Here is an 18,050-nt window from a genome sequence, read left to right as displayed (position 1 = left end):
TATCAATTAAATAGATGTTTATCCTGATTAACATTTAACTATCAAATTCCCATTTCCATGTAGTTTTATCAGTGTAGACATTTATGGCACTAAAATATATTTATTTTACCATTAAGTTTGATTGAACCTATCCAACCAAATAGCTTCCTTTTGTGGTGCAGACTATGATGTAGATCCCTGGCACCTGCACACAGATTTTAGTTAAGACTATGAAAGCCAAAACACTACTTTTTTCATCATGTGCAAACACACATTTCTTCAACTTCTGGACTAAATGTCTGGCAACTGGTAAGAATTTGGGATGAGACTTTCAAAGGAAGCTGAGGAGTTAGGTATCTAAATCTCCATTACTGAGTTGAGCTCTGAAAGGCTGTTTGTGCCTTTGAAATCCTTCCTTGTCAGTTTTGATACTGGCAGCACACTGCATAGGTCATCCCAGCTCCTGTCACTGGTTTGCTGCTGGTCAACTAGAGATTAATTAGGGATGTGGACACATCTCCACGTACCGTTTAGCCACTCTGGATTCATGCCAAGGCAAAATCCTGGCTGCTGCTGCTGCAGGACTGGCCAGATCCAGAATACTTGAGGCCTCACGCCTTGCTCTGACTGTGGAGAAGCTGGTGTTGGGGAGAGGCAAGGGGCTGGCTGCCCTCACCAAACATAATCCTTGCTTCAGTAGCACCTGAGCAGCAGTGGCTGAGCAAAACTTTCTGAAATGCCCTGCCAACATATGCACAACAGTGGCAATCTCAGTGACAAGGGATGAGCAATTAGTCCCATGGATCTTGTGAGACAGTCTCCTACAAGGACCTGCGCAGATGCTGTTTGTGAACTTGGTGGTTTTCCTAGGCACCTACTACACCAAAACATTTTTAAATGTCAAGCTGCTATCAAGCCTTTGCTTTTAGTTACTAAATCCAGTGCAGGGTGACTCAGACACAAAGGAAGCCTCTTCCTATCAAGACACTGCAGGGAGTACACGTCTGTGTGCAACTTTTATCTGAACTCACCCTGTCTTGCTAGTACACTACTACTGGTGCTGGTCATCAGGAGGGCTAACTCTAAACATGCCTGCCTGCCATTTTTGGGGTTTGTGTATAGATTTTTACAGGATCGGATGAATGTGTACCGTTTTATACAAGAACAGCTTCGGGGAGATGAAAACCTCATGCATACACCTCACCACATAATCTTGAACAGTGACATTATCTGATTTGGAAATTCTTTCCAGCTATCTCATTTGCTGAATGCTTTTCAACAGCTGTTAAACTATTAGGTTATTCTACACATATTTATAAGACAGAAGATTGTATATGGTAGCTTGTTGCATGTCCTGCTAAACCACATGGGGAGAAGGTAGGTGGAGGGCATTTTGTGCTGTGCTAGTACAGAAGATTATGCATTAGCTCTCTTTCAAAAAGGAGATAAAAATTCTTAAAAGGCACAATTTTCCACAATAACACTTTGTTAAATACTACAGTGTTGAATAGGAAAATCAAGTCCTGTGATATGCCAACTTGGGCCGCTCTACTGCTGCTTCCACAGTGTGGTGCAGCACCTGGCTCCACTACTGCCTTCAACTGGATGTTTTAACTGTGCCTAACACTCAGTCTGCACTGGCCAAGGCCTTCTATGTCGTCTCTGTCAGATGCTAAAATCCACTGGGCTGAGGACTTTTTTGATGATGCTACACAACATTATGCCACCAGTGCTTATTTTATCCCTGCCTGCATGTGAAATCACTGGGAAGCAAGGCAAGGAGTCCTCAAAATGCTCATGCAGAGGAGTTCATTGACCAAAACTACAGGCTGGGTTTTTTGCATCTGAAGGGCAAAATTTGAAAATTGAGGTAAGAAAAAGGACAATTTTATACACTGGAAGTTAACTATTGCAGTAATCATTGCTGATGGTCAGACATAGCCAGGGGCTTCTACAGTGCTTGTCCACCCCTGCCTTTCTTAGGGCCATCACACAGGTGATGCTTTCTCCTGGCCTTCCAGGTGAAGGTGGAGCACCACAGAGAGGCAGCATTCTCCATGTACTTCTCCATACAGATCAAGAGAGACTCCATCTGCAGGTCAGATATGGCTGCCTAGGCTCTGTCTGACTGCTAAAATGGATGCCACCTGGATGAAGTGTGGGCAATGCACGAAGTGAGGGCAGCTCCAGTGGGTACCCAGCACCTGAGAGTGTAATGCTGGAGGAGTGCAACACATGCCTCCTCTGCTCCTCCACAGACCTCCCATGGCTCCTGGATAGGAGTAGAGGGGCTGATACACCCAGGGATGATGAACTTTGTGCTTGTCATAAATGAGAACAGGACTCTGACAAAACGTCACCTGCTTTTAGTTACTCTGCTAAATGTCAAAAGCAACAAACAGCCACTGAATAGCCAAAATGAAATAAACTGTATCAGTGTAGAGTGTAAAAAAAGAGTTACCTATTTTCACCTAAAATAAAAGTCCCCTGGGGCCAATCTTTCACCCCCCGTCCCTTCTGTTGCCCGGTCCTGCCATGTGCTGGCTTTGCAGCAGTCCGGGTGCTCCTGGGGATGAAAACACCTGCAGCAGGTCTGAGGCCCCAGGCCTGACTCAGCCACGCTCCATCCCCTGGTTGAGGCACTGCTGAGGTCATATTGCACCTGCCACTGGTGACAGTCCCTGCACCACGCAGGCCCTGCATTTAGCCCTGCTCCCCCAGGAGCCCCCAAATCACCATTGTTTTGCACAAAGGACTAAGCTAATAATTTTGGCGGCCTCAAGCAGGAAAATTCAACAAATACTGAGAGGTGTCAGGAGACAACCAGCACAAGCCACATGCTGTGTCATGTCAGAGCGGCAATGCTTTGCATCTTCATTTCTGCTAAGGGGGCTGCTGTCATCTTTTAGAGAGTGAGGTGTGGGAGGAAGGGCTGAGGTGAAACAGAGGAAAGGCTGCCCAATGCAGTCATGAGAAAAGGGTTGTTGTACCCATCTGTATGGTGGACAGGGGATAATTTTAGAGCAAAGGAAGTAAGTCAGGAGAAAGCTGACAGCCGTGTGCCATGGGCAGCACTCACCCTTTTCAGATGTACACGAAAGGGTGCTCCTGTGACCAGTGGGGAATTGGACTTAACGATCCTTATGGGTCCCTTCCGACTCAAGATGTTCTGTGATTCTATTCTACAGTGTTAAGAGCTCCACTTCTGTGCCACTAGGCTGTAAACCACAACATTGAGGCACATCTAGTCACCACAGGCAGGCTCTCAGCACAACTCCACACCCACAGATTCTAAGGATTTCCATCCCCACCAAGTCACAGTGGCCAGGTTCTCAGAGGAGCTCAGCATCTCAGAGACTTGTACAGACGACTGCAGGGAGGCAAAGGAATTGCAGAAAAGCTGTCGCTGTGAGTGAAGGCTGTGCAGTTGGAAATCTGGCCCTGTGGGTAGTGAAATGCACCTCAAAGTAGAAGTTACCCAGAATATCACCACCATTTTAATAAATACTGAAATGATATTTTAATAATGCTTTGACAGTCAAGAAGGCTGACAGAAACAGAAACTGGAAATACTTTATCATCAACTCTTTGCAAAAGCGTATTTTTTATTCCAGTAGAAGAACAACACCAACTTTCCTTTTTACTTTTTATTATATATTTCCTAGACAAACTAGCCTGTCTTTGGTTTGTCAAATATCACTACTTGTCTAAATAAAATTAAAAGAAAAACTTTCCTGTGTTCAACATTCTTGATATTAATACTTTTTGGATAACAGAAAACAGAGAGCACTTGCTCCTATCTGCAAAAATAAGCTCTTGAATACACTTCCTGTGTTTTTTTATACCTACTTTAAAGAAATCTAAACAGACAGACATCTAATCCTTATCATTCATTGTTTAAAGTCTTCAGAGCAGGAGAACACCTTCAGCTTTCTTAGATGAAAACACAGGACACATGCCTGTGCTCTTCTTCAGACTCTCCAAGCTAGTTTAACTCTGAAATGCAGTTTTCCAAAACTGCACATAACAGAGCTGCAGAGCCCACTTGCACAGCAGTGGAAGCACTTTAAAAGCTGAACATCCAAAGGTCTGCTCATTGTGCTCTGCTCGGACTCCTGACTGCAGTGTCTGGTTCAGAGCCTTCCTCCTCAACTTCTGGTGAAATGTAGCAATGCAAAATGTATCAATATGAGCTGCAGAAATTCACCTGTGCCAGAATGGTATGGAAACTACTAATATTTCTGTACCAGGCAGGTCTGTGGAGGAGTCTCAAAAGCCTACACCCTGCAGGCTCCAGGACAAAACTGATATGCAATTGCTCAGTGACACATATCATTGAAGTAATACTAAAAAAAAAAATTACATTACAGTCATTTCTGTACAATATAGGCTAATACAGGATTCAGGAGTTGCTCAAATTTAGCAGAACAGTAAATCAAAATTTCAATTAAAAGTGGATTATGAGTACTTAGGTTTACAGTCTATCCCAAGCCAAAGACTTAAGCAAGCCTGTTTTCAACACCTTGGCTCCTTTTGCAAATCATCTACATTCTGTTTTGCTTTATTTAAACTCTTATTTTAAACTGTTATCTTAATTCACAGAGCAGTAAGATTTTCATTTTTGCAGCAGTGTTTTTTTTTTTTTTTTTTTTTTTTTTTTTTTTTTTTTTTTTTTTTTTTTTTTTTTTTAATTTCTGAAGCAGAAACTCATCTTCATGAAATAAGTCCCTGCTCTGCCAAACACTTGAGCTAACAGAGGGAAGGTAAAATCCTGTTACATCTCTGCAGCACAGGAGAAGCCCTGTGGCAGAAAAGTAACACAGCTGGAGATGGCAGCTTGTGCTGGCTGCGTGTCACAGAGCTGTACTCCATGGAGTTGCTATAGGACCATCTATGGGAGGTGGGATGAGTGAGGTCACATGTCCCTGGATCCACTGGCTATTTTCCCCTAGGGAATGAGGAGAAATAGGAGCTACAGGAAAAACCTCCTACTGTCCCGTGGTGGGGGTGGGAGCTGCAGAGCGAGCCCATGGCTCCCCCCTAGTCTGCGTGTGTCCACACCCACCCCAGGAGTACAGCCAGGGAGCTCACACAATATTTAGGCTTTAGTCCACAGTAAGTATTTTACTTTGGCATGGTCCAGTTGAGCTGTAAAATATTTGTCTGATGTGCATCATGAAGCTTTTGAAAGTTTCCTCAAGCAGAAATATACCTGCAAAACTATGTCAGGCACTGAAATGTAGCATTTGATTAGTCCTAAAGCACAGAAGAAGGAGCAGGTTACAGGATACTGTTTCATTTGCATAGAACCACATCTTACACTTCATGACCACTCTGACATTTGCTTGTCAAAACTCTACACCTTCTCTGTTTGTGGGATTCGTTTAAACAACAGACAAAGCGCTACCTGGGCCAAAACCATGCTTATCTCATTTCCATTTTTTTACATTGATCACCCAGTGGTTCTTGACTCAGGTAATTTTTTCTGCATGAGGTAAACTTTGGTTTTCTACAATGACTTGAAACAGTAAAAGAATGCTATGACTGAAATCAAATGAAGCCTAAAATGACTCCTAGAAATACAGCAGCATAAATGACTGATTCAATCACTCTACATGGTTTATAAATACATAGTTGAGGTGTTTGTATCTATCTTTGAAAGTCATGATGGAAAAAAATACCAGCCACAGAAGGGCAAAACCTTACAGCTGTAACACAGGCATTACAACACAAGCATAATAAAAACATACTATACTACTAATTCTGATCATCGCAGAAGCACATTCACTTTTACCACTGTTATGGGAGAGGCTGCAAAGAACTCAACATGTTTTTCAATTATCTATATGCATATATACGCATGTATTAAGAGAATGAGAGTGGAGAACCAAACAGGAATGGAAAGAATATTTACTAGGAATACCTGCTTTCCTTTACCCTACCCTAGTATTACATTTTTTCTTTTAGGTTTCCTTATACTGAAATGAAAAGATTTCACTTGAATTTTAATTGCAGTACAGCAATTAAAATTCAGCAGACTAAACAAGATTCCTAATGTTTTCAACAAATTACCATAATTAAAGACGTCTTTGCAGAATAAAGCCTAGGCTGGTTCTCCGTTGTCACTAGGTCTGCTGTCACTAGGTGTATATTATTCCCATCTCTTCACATCAAATAAAATATCAAATGTTCCAAATACAGAATAGTGATAGCATAAACCAACTCTGCAGGAGTGCATACTATTCCCAGGGTTTAGAACACAATGGTAAAAAAGGGTCTGTGTAAAGGCTGGAGGGAAGATGACGCATAATAAACAGCAGTTAAGAAGAGGCCTGAATTTGAAATATTTATGAGGGTAACTTGGGTGACAAGGCAATACATGATTACCTCTGTAACTGATTTTTGTTGCTGAAAAGTGTTGTGGAAGAGAGTAACAACTCTTTTTCTTTCCAATTTAAGAGATGAACAATCTTTAAATATACACAGACATCCCCACTGGGAATGAAGTTTGCATAAGTAGGCTGATTTAGTGAAGCATAGCTACACAGAACATATGCAGTATGCACTCTGTTGCCATGTCAGGTTTCCCATACTCTTATTTTTGATTTAAGTCCCGATAAAAATGCATGCATGCTAACTGGGTGAAATTCCAAATGTGTACTTTATGGAATTTCACCTACAAAATGTTAGCATGTCTTTTCAAGTCACGTGACATGACTTGAATATTGCTTTGTTGGTATTTCCCACAGAAAGATTATTTTCACTTGGAAAGTCTGCAAAAAACCTTAGCTTAATAAGTTTTTCTAATTCTTCTTCCTTCCCAAACAACAACAACAAAGCAACCCCCCTTCTCTTCTTCTTTCCTCCAAAGAGTGTTCTCAGTATAAGGGCTGTCATGGGTTAGTACAGTTTAGTTTTTTAGTTACAGAAGAATGTAGAATAATTCTCCAGGTCCTGATCTGGGAATTTCTTTGGAAGAGACAGCAACCTATCAGAGAGTTAGTTGGAATATCGGCATCTGTTCTAACCACTGAAATTGTTGGCTGCAACTTTGGGAAGTACCATATAAAACTCTGCGAATTTCTTGTAGGTGGGTCTTTCTCCTTCTTTCTTTTGGCCAGAGAGAGACAGGTAACATCGAGCTGGGCCTGCTGCTCCCCCCTTTTGCGGGGGAAACTGGCTTGAGACCTGGCCGGATTCTATCGGCTCCCAGGGTGGGGGGGAAGGAGAGGCTGCTGTTTTGCAACAGCTACTTTCTTCAGACTTCTCTGGAACAGGGAGAGATCTCTACTGGGCTGTTGATAAGAGCTATGGGCACCATTTGGGCCAAAGCCACCCTGATTTACACTGAGGGGCGGGCTGAGAAGGCATTTATGATCCTGCCTGTTTTTTTGTGATTCCGGACTGCCTGAGTGCTCCAATCTCAGATGTTTCTGTGTGAGTTCTTCCTCCCTCACCAGCACGGCCTTGAACATCTAACACCACAAGCTACAGAGAGAGAGACAAAGACTCTGAGCAGATATAACTCTTTCTTAGCAACATGAAGCTTCTAGAGCTTAGTCCTTCTCTGAGAGAGTAAGGAAGGACGGAGTGAACATAAAGAACAACAGCATGAAGTCAGTAGAGTAAGAGTGAAAAGACTATTAGGACAGAGGGTTGAAGAGTTGGTTGTTTTATTCTTACTTGAGCTATGGAAATGAACTCTATATTTAAGTCATTCTTTCAAATCATGAGAAAGATATGCATTTAAGGAGATGATTGTTTTAATTTGTGTGTGGATTCGAGCAAAAGTGTTTGTGATGAACTAAGTAATATCCTATAAGATGCTTGAACAGAGATAAAGATGTAAAGCCCCTTGCACCAGTGAAGAAGTGAGAAGATATCTCTGTACCTTGAAGTGAAAAATCCTTTGCTTTCCAGTTATTCATCTTTAAAAGGTGACACCCCAGTATGCAAAAGTCTAAGACCCATGACCCATAAGCAGCTTGGGAAAATGCTCCTAGGAGGGTCACAAAGGCAAGTTTCTCCGGGTGGTTGTGTTTGTGACAGTTTAAAATCCACAAGAGAACTGTTCTAAGTTGTCAGTGGAATCCATGACTCTAAAAGATACTCTTCCCCTAATGAATTGATGAAAGACTATTGTCAGATAGTGAAACTGACTGAAAATTACAAGACTTGTCTCTTTATGTTGTTTTGTAAGAAAGTGAAGAGTTTGTAAGGGGAGGGAAAAGTGTTTTTAAAGTTTCATTCTGGTTTAGGTTTTTTTCCAACTTTCTTTTTTCTATTCTTTTAGTGTGTGTTAATAAAACAATTAGTTAATTTTAAGGTTGAGCCTGCTTTGTTTTTCTCCTAGTCTCTCTCCCATAGAAAGAGTTAGCACCAAGACCAAAATTTAGTGAACGTGAAACCACTACACGGCCATTTCAAGTAATAATTAAAAATAAGTATCTAAATTTACTAGCTATTAAAATCTTCATACAAGCCTTCTTGGAATTCAGCTATCATGAGAGATTTTATTGTCACTTCACAGCTACCATTATAAGCTCAAAAAACCCCAAACCCACAACCCAACCCCCCCCCCCCAAAAAAACCCAAACAAAAAGAAAACCAAAAAACAAAAAACCCCCACAACCCTGCCCCCCAAAAAACCAAAAACAAACAAACAAACAAACAAACAAAAACAAAACCAAAAAACCAACAAAAAACCAAACCAAAACAAAACACCACCAAAAAACACCACAAACAAACAAACAAAACCTGGCACAAGTTCCTGAACATTTCCCATTTTCCCATCCATGAAACATTTTACATGGAGGACTCTGATCTCTACCCACATTGTCCATCTCAATTTTCACCCTGTGCAAGGCAGCAAGGTGCAAAATGACTGCAAGAAGAATCCACATACCACTTCCAGCTCAGAGCCCAGCATGCTTAAAATATCGTCGTGTGGATTCAGAAATGTTATTTGAATGCAATTTACCCTCTGGTGCTAGAAAGTCAGACCAAGGATTGACATCAGCTTAGCAGAGAGCTCAGTGCATTCACAAACATCTGAGTTCATGCTCTGGCTCTTCGGCTCCCAAAAACACAAGTCCCTGTTTCAACAGGTCTCTGCCATCAATGCAAATGGAAATAATCTGCAGAGGCAGTCTCTTGTGTAGGGAACTGAGATAAAGGCAGCTCTCCCGGATTTATTCTCACTCTCATAGCACCAGGTATACTTCCAAAATATTCAAATTACTAAAGAACTACTAGAACCATGTATCATCATTATCTCTCAGTTTTACTGGCAGAGGTAAGGTATTAGTTTTGTTACCATTAGCAGGAAGATAGGTGAAAAGCTGGTACTGGCTTCTCTTTCTTTTCCCATTGCAGACATAGAAGTTGACCTGAACAGGGCTGGTAATTCTCTGATTGCGGAAAGGTGGTATCTCAACCACCAATGAATTCTGCAAAAGCGACAAATCAGAAAGTCAAGGCACAACTAAGGCAGTCTTAGCTGTACAATAGTATTGAAAAGTTAACCCCAAGAAGGAAGAGAAACACTCTGAAGGGAAAATGGTGGGCTTCGTGGGCAAGGATGGCTTCCCATCCAACCCCAGCGTCCATGCCAAGGATTCCAGAAGTAGGGAAATTATTATAGCATGGCTCAGATCTTTACAAAATCACTAGCCTTCACTTCTTCCCTTTGGACAGCAAATAGGATACTGCATATGGACAAGGCTCTATCTAGCCTGCCTCTTTCAAGAATCTGGGACCACAATCAAATTGCAGTCTCTAATTCAGCAGGAGAAAGCACAACAGTTTGGTTGGCAGGTCACCCCTAATATATCTGAATCTAACAATATTTCCTTTGAAAGGCATTAGGACAGCATGACTCAAATATTTCCATTTTCCACAGCTCAGGAAGTTTTAAGCAAGCTAGCTTCTGTGGATGGGAGATGCACTGTGGCAAGCACATCAAGTGCAACATGAAAAAGGGCTGGACAATGTGTAGATGATCTTCTACTGTCAGAAACCAAATGCTCCAGCACAGGGCTAAGGAATGACTTAGCTTCTAGGGCATCAGTTTACACATATGCACTGTGAATCTGCTATGACCATCAAAACCTCCCTTGGCATTTTTCAAAGAGTAACAGGGAATGCTCTTCTTATCATTTGGCCCAAATTCAGCCAAGATCTTTAAATTGTTTGCCTGCAGGTTTGCAAGTATTGCGTATTTCTGGAGATGTCGAACAGTGGATGTACTTCTCACTTAAGAGTATGGCTGAGGGAGCCACACTTTTCCAATGTGGAGATGATCTCCTGTGAGGGGACTCATGTTTCTTCTGTTGAAGATAGAGGAAAGCCAAGGAAAATGATCAGAAACTGCTTTGGGAGCAGCGGAAAGAACTGACCCAGCAAGACATAAGATGAGCAGATGGAACTGGCCCATCCCGGACAATGAAAAAATATTTTCCAAATGGTCTCTCCTACTTTTGGCATAGCTTCCAGTGAAGGCTTTTTACCCCATGCTCACGTTAAAGAAAGATTTCCAGGAGGGGAGGCCTAAGTACTTGTTCTGTTTCAGTGCCAAAGCCTTGGAAATCCCTCTTTAGTAACAGTGCTAGAGAAAGCAATATATCTTTTTCATCTTGATGTTAAAATATTTAAGGCAGACTTACTGGCTTGCACATTTCTTTGTCGGTTTTGGCTTCCATTTCCCACACATGGTGACCATCTAAAAGACAAAAGAAAAAGATATCTAGTTCTGTCCTTTTTTCCTTTCCCAAGCCAAGAAAGGAACAACTTTTGCAAAAACAATCTCTTTGAAGAGGCACTGCATATGTGAAAAGGAGCTCTCACAATGCATTGCCTGAATGGTTGCCCAGCTAAGAGACTGACTGGGTAACCTGTGACAGAAGCCCCTTCAGCTTTTCTGAAGGGAAGAACCACAATCCAGAGTGCATGATACCACGATGGGGGATAAGCCACTGCGAGTTTGCCTGGATAAAATATGCAACTGTTCTACATCTCAATTCGCAGAACTTTCAGACAAAAACACTGCTACCTATGATGCCTTTTGAACACTACCTAGGCTATAAGTCATATTCAGTATTAAGCAATACAAAAAGAAAGACAGTATTAAGGAAGCTACTCAGCCATGCAGGATTTGATTTTAATATGCTCCTAGTCTGGCCTGTTATAATTATGCTACTTGGGTCAAAAGGGCAAAGCCATAGGCTGGGAAACACAGCTTTAGACTCCATTTTGAAGTTGGTTTTGTTCAGCTACTGTGGTCCCATTTCTGGAGCTGCTTTTAGTGGTGTTTTGGGTCCTCCAAATTTACTGAATTTCTGTTTTCAAGCAAACATAGATTTAAGCCACAACTATAATTTTTTTCTGGGAACATGTCTTTTGGAAGAAACTGGCTTTGTCTGGTCATTTTTCCAGCATATAACCAATACAGAAATCACTGGGAAACAAGGTGGGCTTTTAGCTCCTTGCATCTTCTGACCTCAATTGGAAAGAAACTAGAAAAATAATACAAAATGTTAAGGCTTCCATTCTGCAGGCCTAGAAAAACACCAATGAAAGGCCATAAGCAGATTGCTGGATAAGCTGGGCAGTGGAGACACATGCAGGTTCACAAGTCCCACCACTGTCAGATGTTACCAAAATGAAGGGGAAACCGAGACTTTAGGTCATCTCTTTTGTACATTTATTGCAGCACCGGGACATGCAAATGCAAATATTAGTTATTTTGAACTTCATCACATGGACATGGGCCTGCCTTAGAAAAACAGCTCTCTGAAAGGTAAAAGAGTGAATGCACTTTTTCTTTTCTCTTTACTTTCACAGCCAGGATGGAGGTGACGCACTTAGAACTGTCTGATTTATTACAAATGTCTGTAAATAATATTTTTGTGTACAGCTGTCCTACTGTGAAAGGAATGCTGCTGAGGGACTATCCCTGGCAATAGTTTTAATGTCCAAAACCCCATTCTTTTTAATGTATGGAAAGAAGCGCAACATGAAGGCTGCAGCACAAATACCACAGTGGTTTGGGCAGGTCTTTCCATAAGAAAGCAATTAACAGCTATACCCTTACTTTCTTCCTACATTTTAACATGTGATGCTGGAAGAGGAATCCCTTTAATTGGTACTGCCACGTTCAGCTGCAGGGAGAGAAGAAGCAGCCAGACTGCTTGAGACTCCTTAACGATGCCTTTGGAGAGTGCCAGAATTGAAGTAGGCTTCTTGGGAGGACAGGCAATCACTTCACAATTTATCCAACAGATGTTTCCCCTGGGCTGTCAGTAGAAAACCCTGACCAAAATTTGACAAGCCAGGACACAACCCCTGTCTGGGAGCAGCCTGCTTTATCTCCAGCCTCTGTAGCACTCCCTCCCTGCCTCTAATTAATTTAATCAGTTATTAAAGCAACATAGCGCCGACACTATCACATATTTTGTGAAGTGGAGGAACTTCTGCTTTGGAAGGGGGTTGCTGGACTGTTTTTGTAAAATCTATAGACACCCAGACTAGTTGTTAACATGTGTTCAATTTGCCTTTGTAAATGGATTACCAGAAGTTCAGGTTTTTTGCTATGTTTAATTTGTGCTTTGCAAGACGAATGATCTGATTCAGGTTTCTGGTTTTTATTTCCTGCCGATACATCAAGAAAATTCAAAATTACTCCATCTCCAGCTAATCTTTCAATTATTTCACACAGCACTGCCTTTATGCATTTTTGAAATTTTTATGATGACAAAAGGAGTTTGTTCAGAAATATTTCAGATGCTGTAATCTAAACTATTAGGAAAATAAAAATCCAGAGCCGTGGCTTGTCTTTGGAGGCTAGTAAGAACAATATGGGTTTTGCTCCGAGAAATTCCCTTGGGACTGTCCAACCATCAGCAACTGAGGGGAAAGGGAAGAGAGGGAAAAAATAGGGAATAGACAACTCATTAACAGTTAGTGACATTTCATTTAAGAAAAACACAGGGACCAAAAGTTGCTGTGGAGCAAGAGACAAAAAAAAAAAAAAAAAAAAAGACAATTCCTCGTATTACGTCTGGTGAACCAAGAGGGAAATCTCAACGCCCACGGACTGGGACCAGCTCCAGGAGGGAAACCTTAGACCACTATGTCAACTTTTTACAGTAAACATGTTTTGCAGGTTTAAACAGTTCAGCTGAAATTGAAAAATAAAAAATAATTGGGGGGAAAAAAAAAAAAAGAAAAAAAAAAAAGAAGAAGAAGAAGAGGAAGAAAGGAAAGGAATAATGACTTTGGAATGGTTTGTGGGAGCCCTAAGCCTCAAGATAGTCCGCCTATGCTGGAGAAAATGGTTTTGCCCCAGAGCCCATCCGCCGGGGAGCCTGGCGAGCAGGCGGGATGCCGCCTCCTGTCAGCGTGTGCTGGAGGAGCGAGGGCTGCTCGCCCACAAAAGTTTCCATTGTACGCCTGCCACATCTGCAGCAACACGCCTGGTCTGGGCCCGAGGCAACTCCCTCCTGGCTGCCAGCCAACCCAAGTACACCAGAGCAATTTATACCTTTCCAAAATGCAAATAATTCAAATTACAGACATAACACAAAGCTGAAGCAGACACATTTCAGGCATTCCCGTTAAAGTTTGCTCTCTGGAATTACCGTACCCAAATGGGCAGTTGTTATACAGGGAGGGGGGGAGATGGAGTCGGGAGAGGAAGGACAGGAGAAGGCATGAAGGAAAAAGGAGAAAACGGCTTTTCCAAAGGTCTTATTTCATTCCCTTTCATTTCACTATTTACTTTTACGAAGTAATAAGACGTGCCTTCTCCAAACCAAATGCCTGGCTTTGTTTTGGCGTTTTTAAGATTTATAGTGCAATATTTTGAAGAGAAAGACAGTTCTTTATATAGCTAAAAAGTTGGGTCAAAATATTATACTGGTGTCTTACGTTTTGTGAGGGTATTTTTTACCAAATGGAAATGAACCCAAAAAAGATCCCTGCACAGAAGGGCAGGGCAGAAGCCCTGCAGAATCCCCCGTGGAGTGCCCGGCTCCCTTGCTGCCAGCAGCAACAGCCATTAACTCGACAGAGCCAAGGTTTCAAAGGGGAACCACGCACGGACTGGATGAATGACCCTCAAATCTCTCCTCCTTCAAAGAGGCAGCGGCAGTGCCGGAGGAAGGAGAAGCTGCTCCCGCCTGTTCCGGCACAGGCTGGAGACTGTGCTGACAGGTGGCCATCAGCACTACTGCCAGCTGAAGACACCAGGTTTGTCAGGAAGCCTGACATTTACAGACCCATCCCTGTTATTTACAGCCATCCCTGCTCCATGTGTGCTTCACCACCATCCGCTTCTGCCTTGTTTTTTTCGTCGCCGTGAAACTCGGAGCACCCGGGATTGCTAATGACGAAAATGCTGTGAATCTATGTGTTATGGGGGGGTGGATTTTCAGCTCTGCAAAGCATAAACACCCTGTTTTAACATGGGGTAGCTGAAGAGTGAATGGGCCCTTGTAGCCTGCTCTTATCGGCCACTTCCTCCGGCTTTGAAGGAAACTGCGCACAAGTCCAGAATTAAAAATACTCTAATTCATCAGGGAATTCCCTGCAGTATGAGTCACCAAGCGGCTTCCCCACCACACCCAGCTACAAGATTTCCACATAAAAAGGCACTGTAAAGGTCTGTTTTAACACAGAAGCAGGGCTAAAAAGTAGTTGTGCAAATCTAGCAGCTTCAGTTATTCACCCAGAGAGCCTTGCAGACCATGACATACAATTTTTTCTCATGGAAGAGCAACACAAAGAGCTGTAAAGACTTTCAAAAGACATTTTTGTAGCATCTTCCCCTCATCACTGCCCATCCAGAGAGATCCCCTGGGGTTTCTAGGGCTGGATTTACCTTTGTATCTCAGGAAACTCCAAGCATAGTATTAGGGGTTTGCAAGCTCAAAACAATCGAACCGCCAGCATAACTTTCCAAAATGATGGATTGCAAAAAGGAGGAAGAATATGCAAATGCAAAAACCCCCAAGCTTGGAAACTCAGGAGGGTATAACATCTGGCAACCACTTAAATCTTGCCTCTATGAAATAGGCATAATGGGAATGCTCAGATATATTTAAGTTTTTCCACTTTACTACGGGAGGTTAAAACAGCCTATATTCTTTAGCAGACCTGTGTTCACTTGATATGTGAGAAGAACAGACATTATCTAGGATTTCACTGCCTATACACAGGGTACGTTTTATATTCTTCCAGTCTGCACTTCAGTACAGTTTGACTGCACTGGCTGCACTGTAAATCTGTATTTACATTCATATAGTCCGAGTTAAATGGTGAAACAAGCCCTAACCTCCCAAAGGAACCCACTACTTGATTAATGTGTTGTGAGATTACCCTGAACAATAATTCCTGTGTTACAGTCCAGATTACTTTAACATGTTCACAAAAGGCAGGGTACAGATGCAATACAGTGTCACTTTGAGGTGCTCTGCAAAGGTTGTCTACCTTCCTATTTGGCCCTAACAATGCATATTTAAATCCCTGAGGAATGAAGAATCTAAAAGCTTTCAACTTGCACTGCTACCCTTCTTCCCTGGTGAGTGCCCTCATGACACTGAGACAACTGATCTGTGAAGACATTCAGAAGGAATGGATGGATTTCTGTGCAAAGGAGATGATGACTATGGCAAAGTCTCATCATTTGGATTTAAGAGTTAGCCAGCTCTCTGCAGAGGTGCCATCAGCTTCAAGAGGAAGGGCATGTTGGACTGGCAATGAAAGAGGCAAAGAGAAAGCTCTGTTGCTTGGAGGACAGAACTCCCCACGGCAGCCCTGGGCATGACCCACTGGCACCATCTCACCAGCTCGCACTTACAGGTTGGCATGGATGTACCAGTGCCAGATTTTGCAGGGGCAGCAGCCTTTTGGATTTGAGGATGCCACAAGTAGTCAGGGCACTTTTCTCAGCTGGTCCTACAGCTCTCTTGCTGCAAACAATATTTCCCCAGCTGGACACTAGCAAGGGAAGGGGATCCCACCAAATGGGTGGGATTCTATGCCTGTCCTGATACACTGGTGTACATCTTAAAGACATTTACAAGGGTCAGGCACTAAGGAGGGACCAACACCAGCCAAGTAGTCTGACATGGGATGTACAGGGAAGATGGGCCAAGAGAGCAAGGAAACATTCAGAAATACAGCGTGTGCTAGCAGAGAGTAAGTATCTGAATTGTAAGTGGCCAGGACCTTTCTTTTGATGTCCTCAGTGGCACTTTGCTCTCCTGAGATCTCAGACTCTCAGGGACCTGTGAGCAGTGAGATGCTCCTAGTCCCAGAGCCACCTTCAGAGCAGCGGTACATCCTGGTGCAGCTCCTGCTGGTGCCATGGCCTACCTACTGCCCAGCACGTTGCCCCTGATTGTCTCTCCAGCCACACTCATCTCTACTCTTTGCTCTTACACTACCTTTGCTATGAGACCACACAGCTGTGCTGATTTTCACTTAGACTATTTCCCTCTTCCATGCCAAGAAGTCCCCAAGATGTGCTTCCGACCTCCTCACAGCCTACTGTGCTGCTACAGAGACTTCCCCACAGCTTTGGTCCCCATCCCTGGTATGCCTTCTGGCACGTCCATGCACGGCAGGACTCAGGCATAACTGACCTATTTTTATTTCCATATCAAAGGTGCTTTATTTGTTGGTGTCTTCTTACAAGCATTTTTGCAGCCTATGCATTTTGTCCACTCCTTCAGCTATACATTTTTGTAGTATTGAGCTGAGTGACATGTAGACTTAGGTCTGTTTGCCATCAATATGATACTCTCGAGTTACTTTTTCTCTCTTCTTTACCTTGAATTAACAATAAGAATGTCATGCAGCAATCAGGTGTAAAAATCCAGCACAAAATGGATCTTAAGGTACTTTGGAATCAGTGCCAGGCACACGCTTCCTCTCTGTTTGCTCAGCTGGGCATGCCAAAAGCTGAGGAACTCACTTTGCCTGAATGGTGAGGCCTTTTTAGCTTCCTTTTACCACAGTATGTACAACAGACATAATTATTCTGAGTTTCAGTGTTTGCAAATGGACTGTAATTTTAGTCCAGGTAATTAAAAGGAGGCACAGTGCTGACAACTGACAGATCGAGGTTCTTTTTGAGCCAAAACCATTGGAAAAGAACAGCCAGATACTATTTTCAGCAGAATGGAAGTTGGTTGTGCAATTTGTGCTCTCTGACACCGCCTCCTATTCAAATTATCGTTGGTCTGAGGGTTTTATTTAATAATTTTAAGTAATTCCAGATCTAAGACACACAACTTCCAAGCAAAACTGCAGCTTGATATCCCTGAAAAATCTCTCTGGAGCAGGAAGGTCAAATAAAGCACACTCAGCAGAACCACCCACCAGCAGTCATGACAGCACTTCACTCTGGTTTTGATTACATTCACGTCATCTCCTTGTCTTCAAAATTTTACTTTCCTCTGGGAAACTCTAGTAGGCTGAACCTGTGACTGCAGCTGAAACTGAGTAAAATATTCCTGGTCCATCTTCTTCAGTCTAATCTGTCTCATCATATTTTCTCAGACTACTGGACTATTGGAGAAATGAACCTCACAGCCAGTTTAAATCGAGTTCCAAATTTTTTTTCCATGAATAATTATTTTCCTCTACTTCTGTGCTGGATGACAACACCACCACCTGTACTATACTTACTTCTCATTATTTCTCATCTTAAGATGTAAATTTGATCCAAATACTTTTAAATCTTTCTTCTTCATTATTTTTTGAGACACAAACCCTTCAAAGGTATGACTGCAGCTTCTCAACTTCCAGAAACTTCCCATTAAGGCAACTTCTTGTTTGACTTTTTGGCAGATACTTTTGAACTGCATTTTTTTTTTTTTTTCCTATCTCATTGCCCCCCCCTCATGTCCCTTTTCTTGTTTCTCTTGTCCAAAAAGATCAGGGTCAGTCTTAAAGGTCCCCCCTACTATCCTTTGATTTTCTGCCTTGATGTCAGCTTCCCAGCAAAAAAGCACACATTGGAAACAATTTTATGTATTTCCCTCCTAAATGTCATTGTATTTTCTTCC

At 42.4% G+C, this 18,050-nt stretch overlaps 1 protein-coding gene across 7 annotated transcripts in view; it reads right to left on the bottom strand.

Annotated features, from left to right (window-relative positions):
* Window positions 1-18,050, bottom strand: part of NFATC1 (nuclear factor of activated T cells 1) — a 115,577-nt gene that overhangs the window by 40,044 nt on the left and 57,483 nt on the right. For all 7 annotated transcript variants that reach the window (XM_040059868.2, XM_040059877.1, XM_040059886.2 and 4 more), the window contains exons 7-8: window positions 10,644-10,699; window positions 9,296-9,428 (exon numbers count right to left, since the gene is read on the bottom strand). In XM_040059868.2, the coding sequence (XP_039915802.1) occupies window positions 9,296-9,428; window positions 10,644-10,699 (189 nt within the window). The remainder of the gene's footprint in view (window positions 1-9,295; window positions 9,429-10,643; window positions 10,700-18,050) is intronic.

Source organism: Hirundo rustica, chromosome 1 (genome assembly GCF_015227805.2).
Source record: "Hirundo rustica isolate bHirRus1 chromosome 1, bHirRus1.pri.v3, whole genome shotgun sequence".
NCBI lineage: Eukaryota > Metazoa > Chordata > Aves > Passeriformes > Hirundinidae > Hirundo > Hirundo rustica.
The sequence above is the reverse complement of the archived record's forward strand: the minus strand, read 5'-3'. Positions and strand labels throughout refer to the sequence as shown.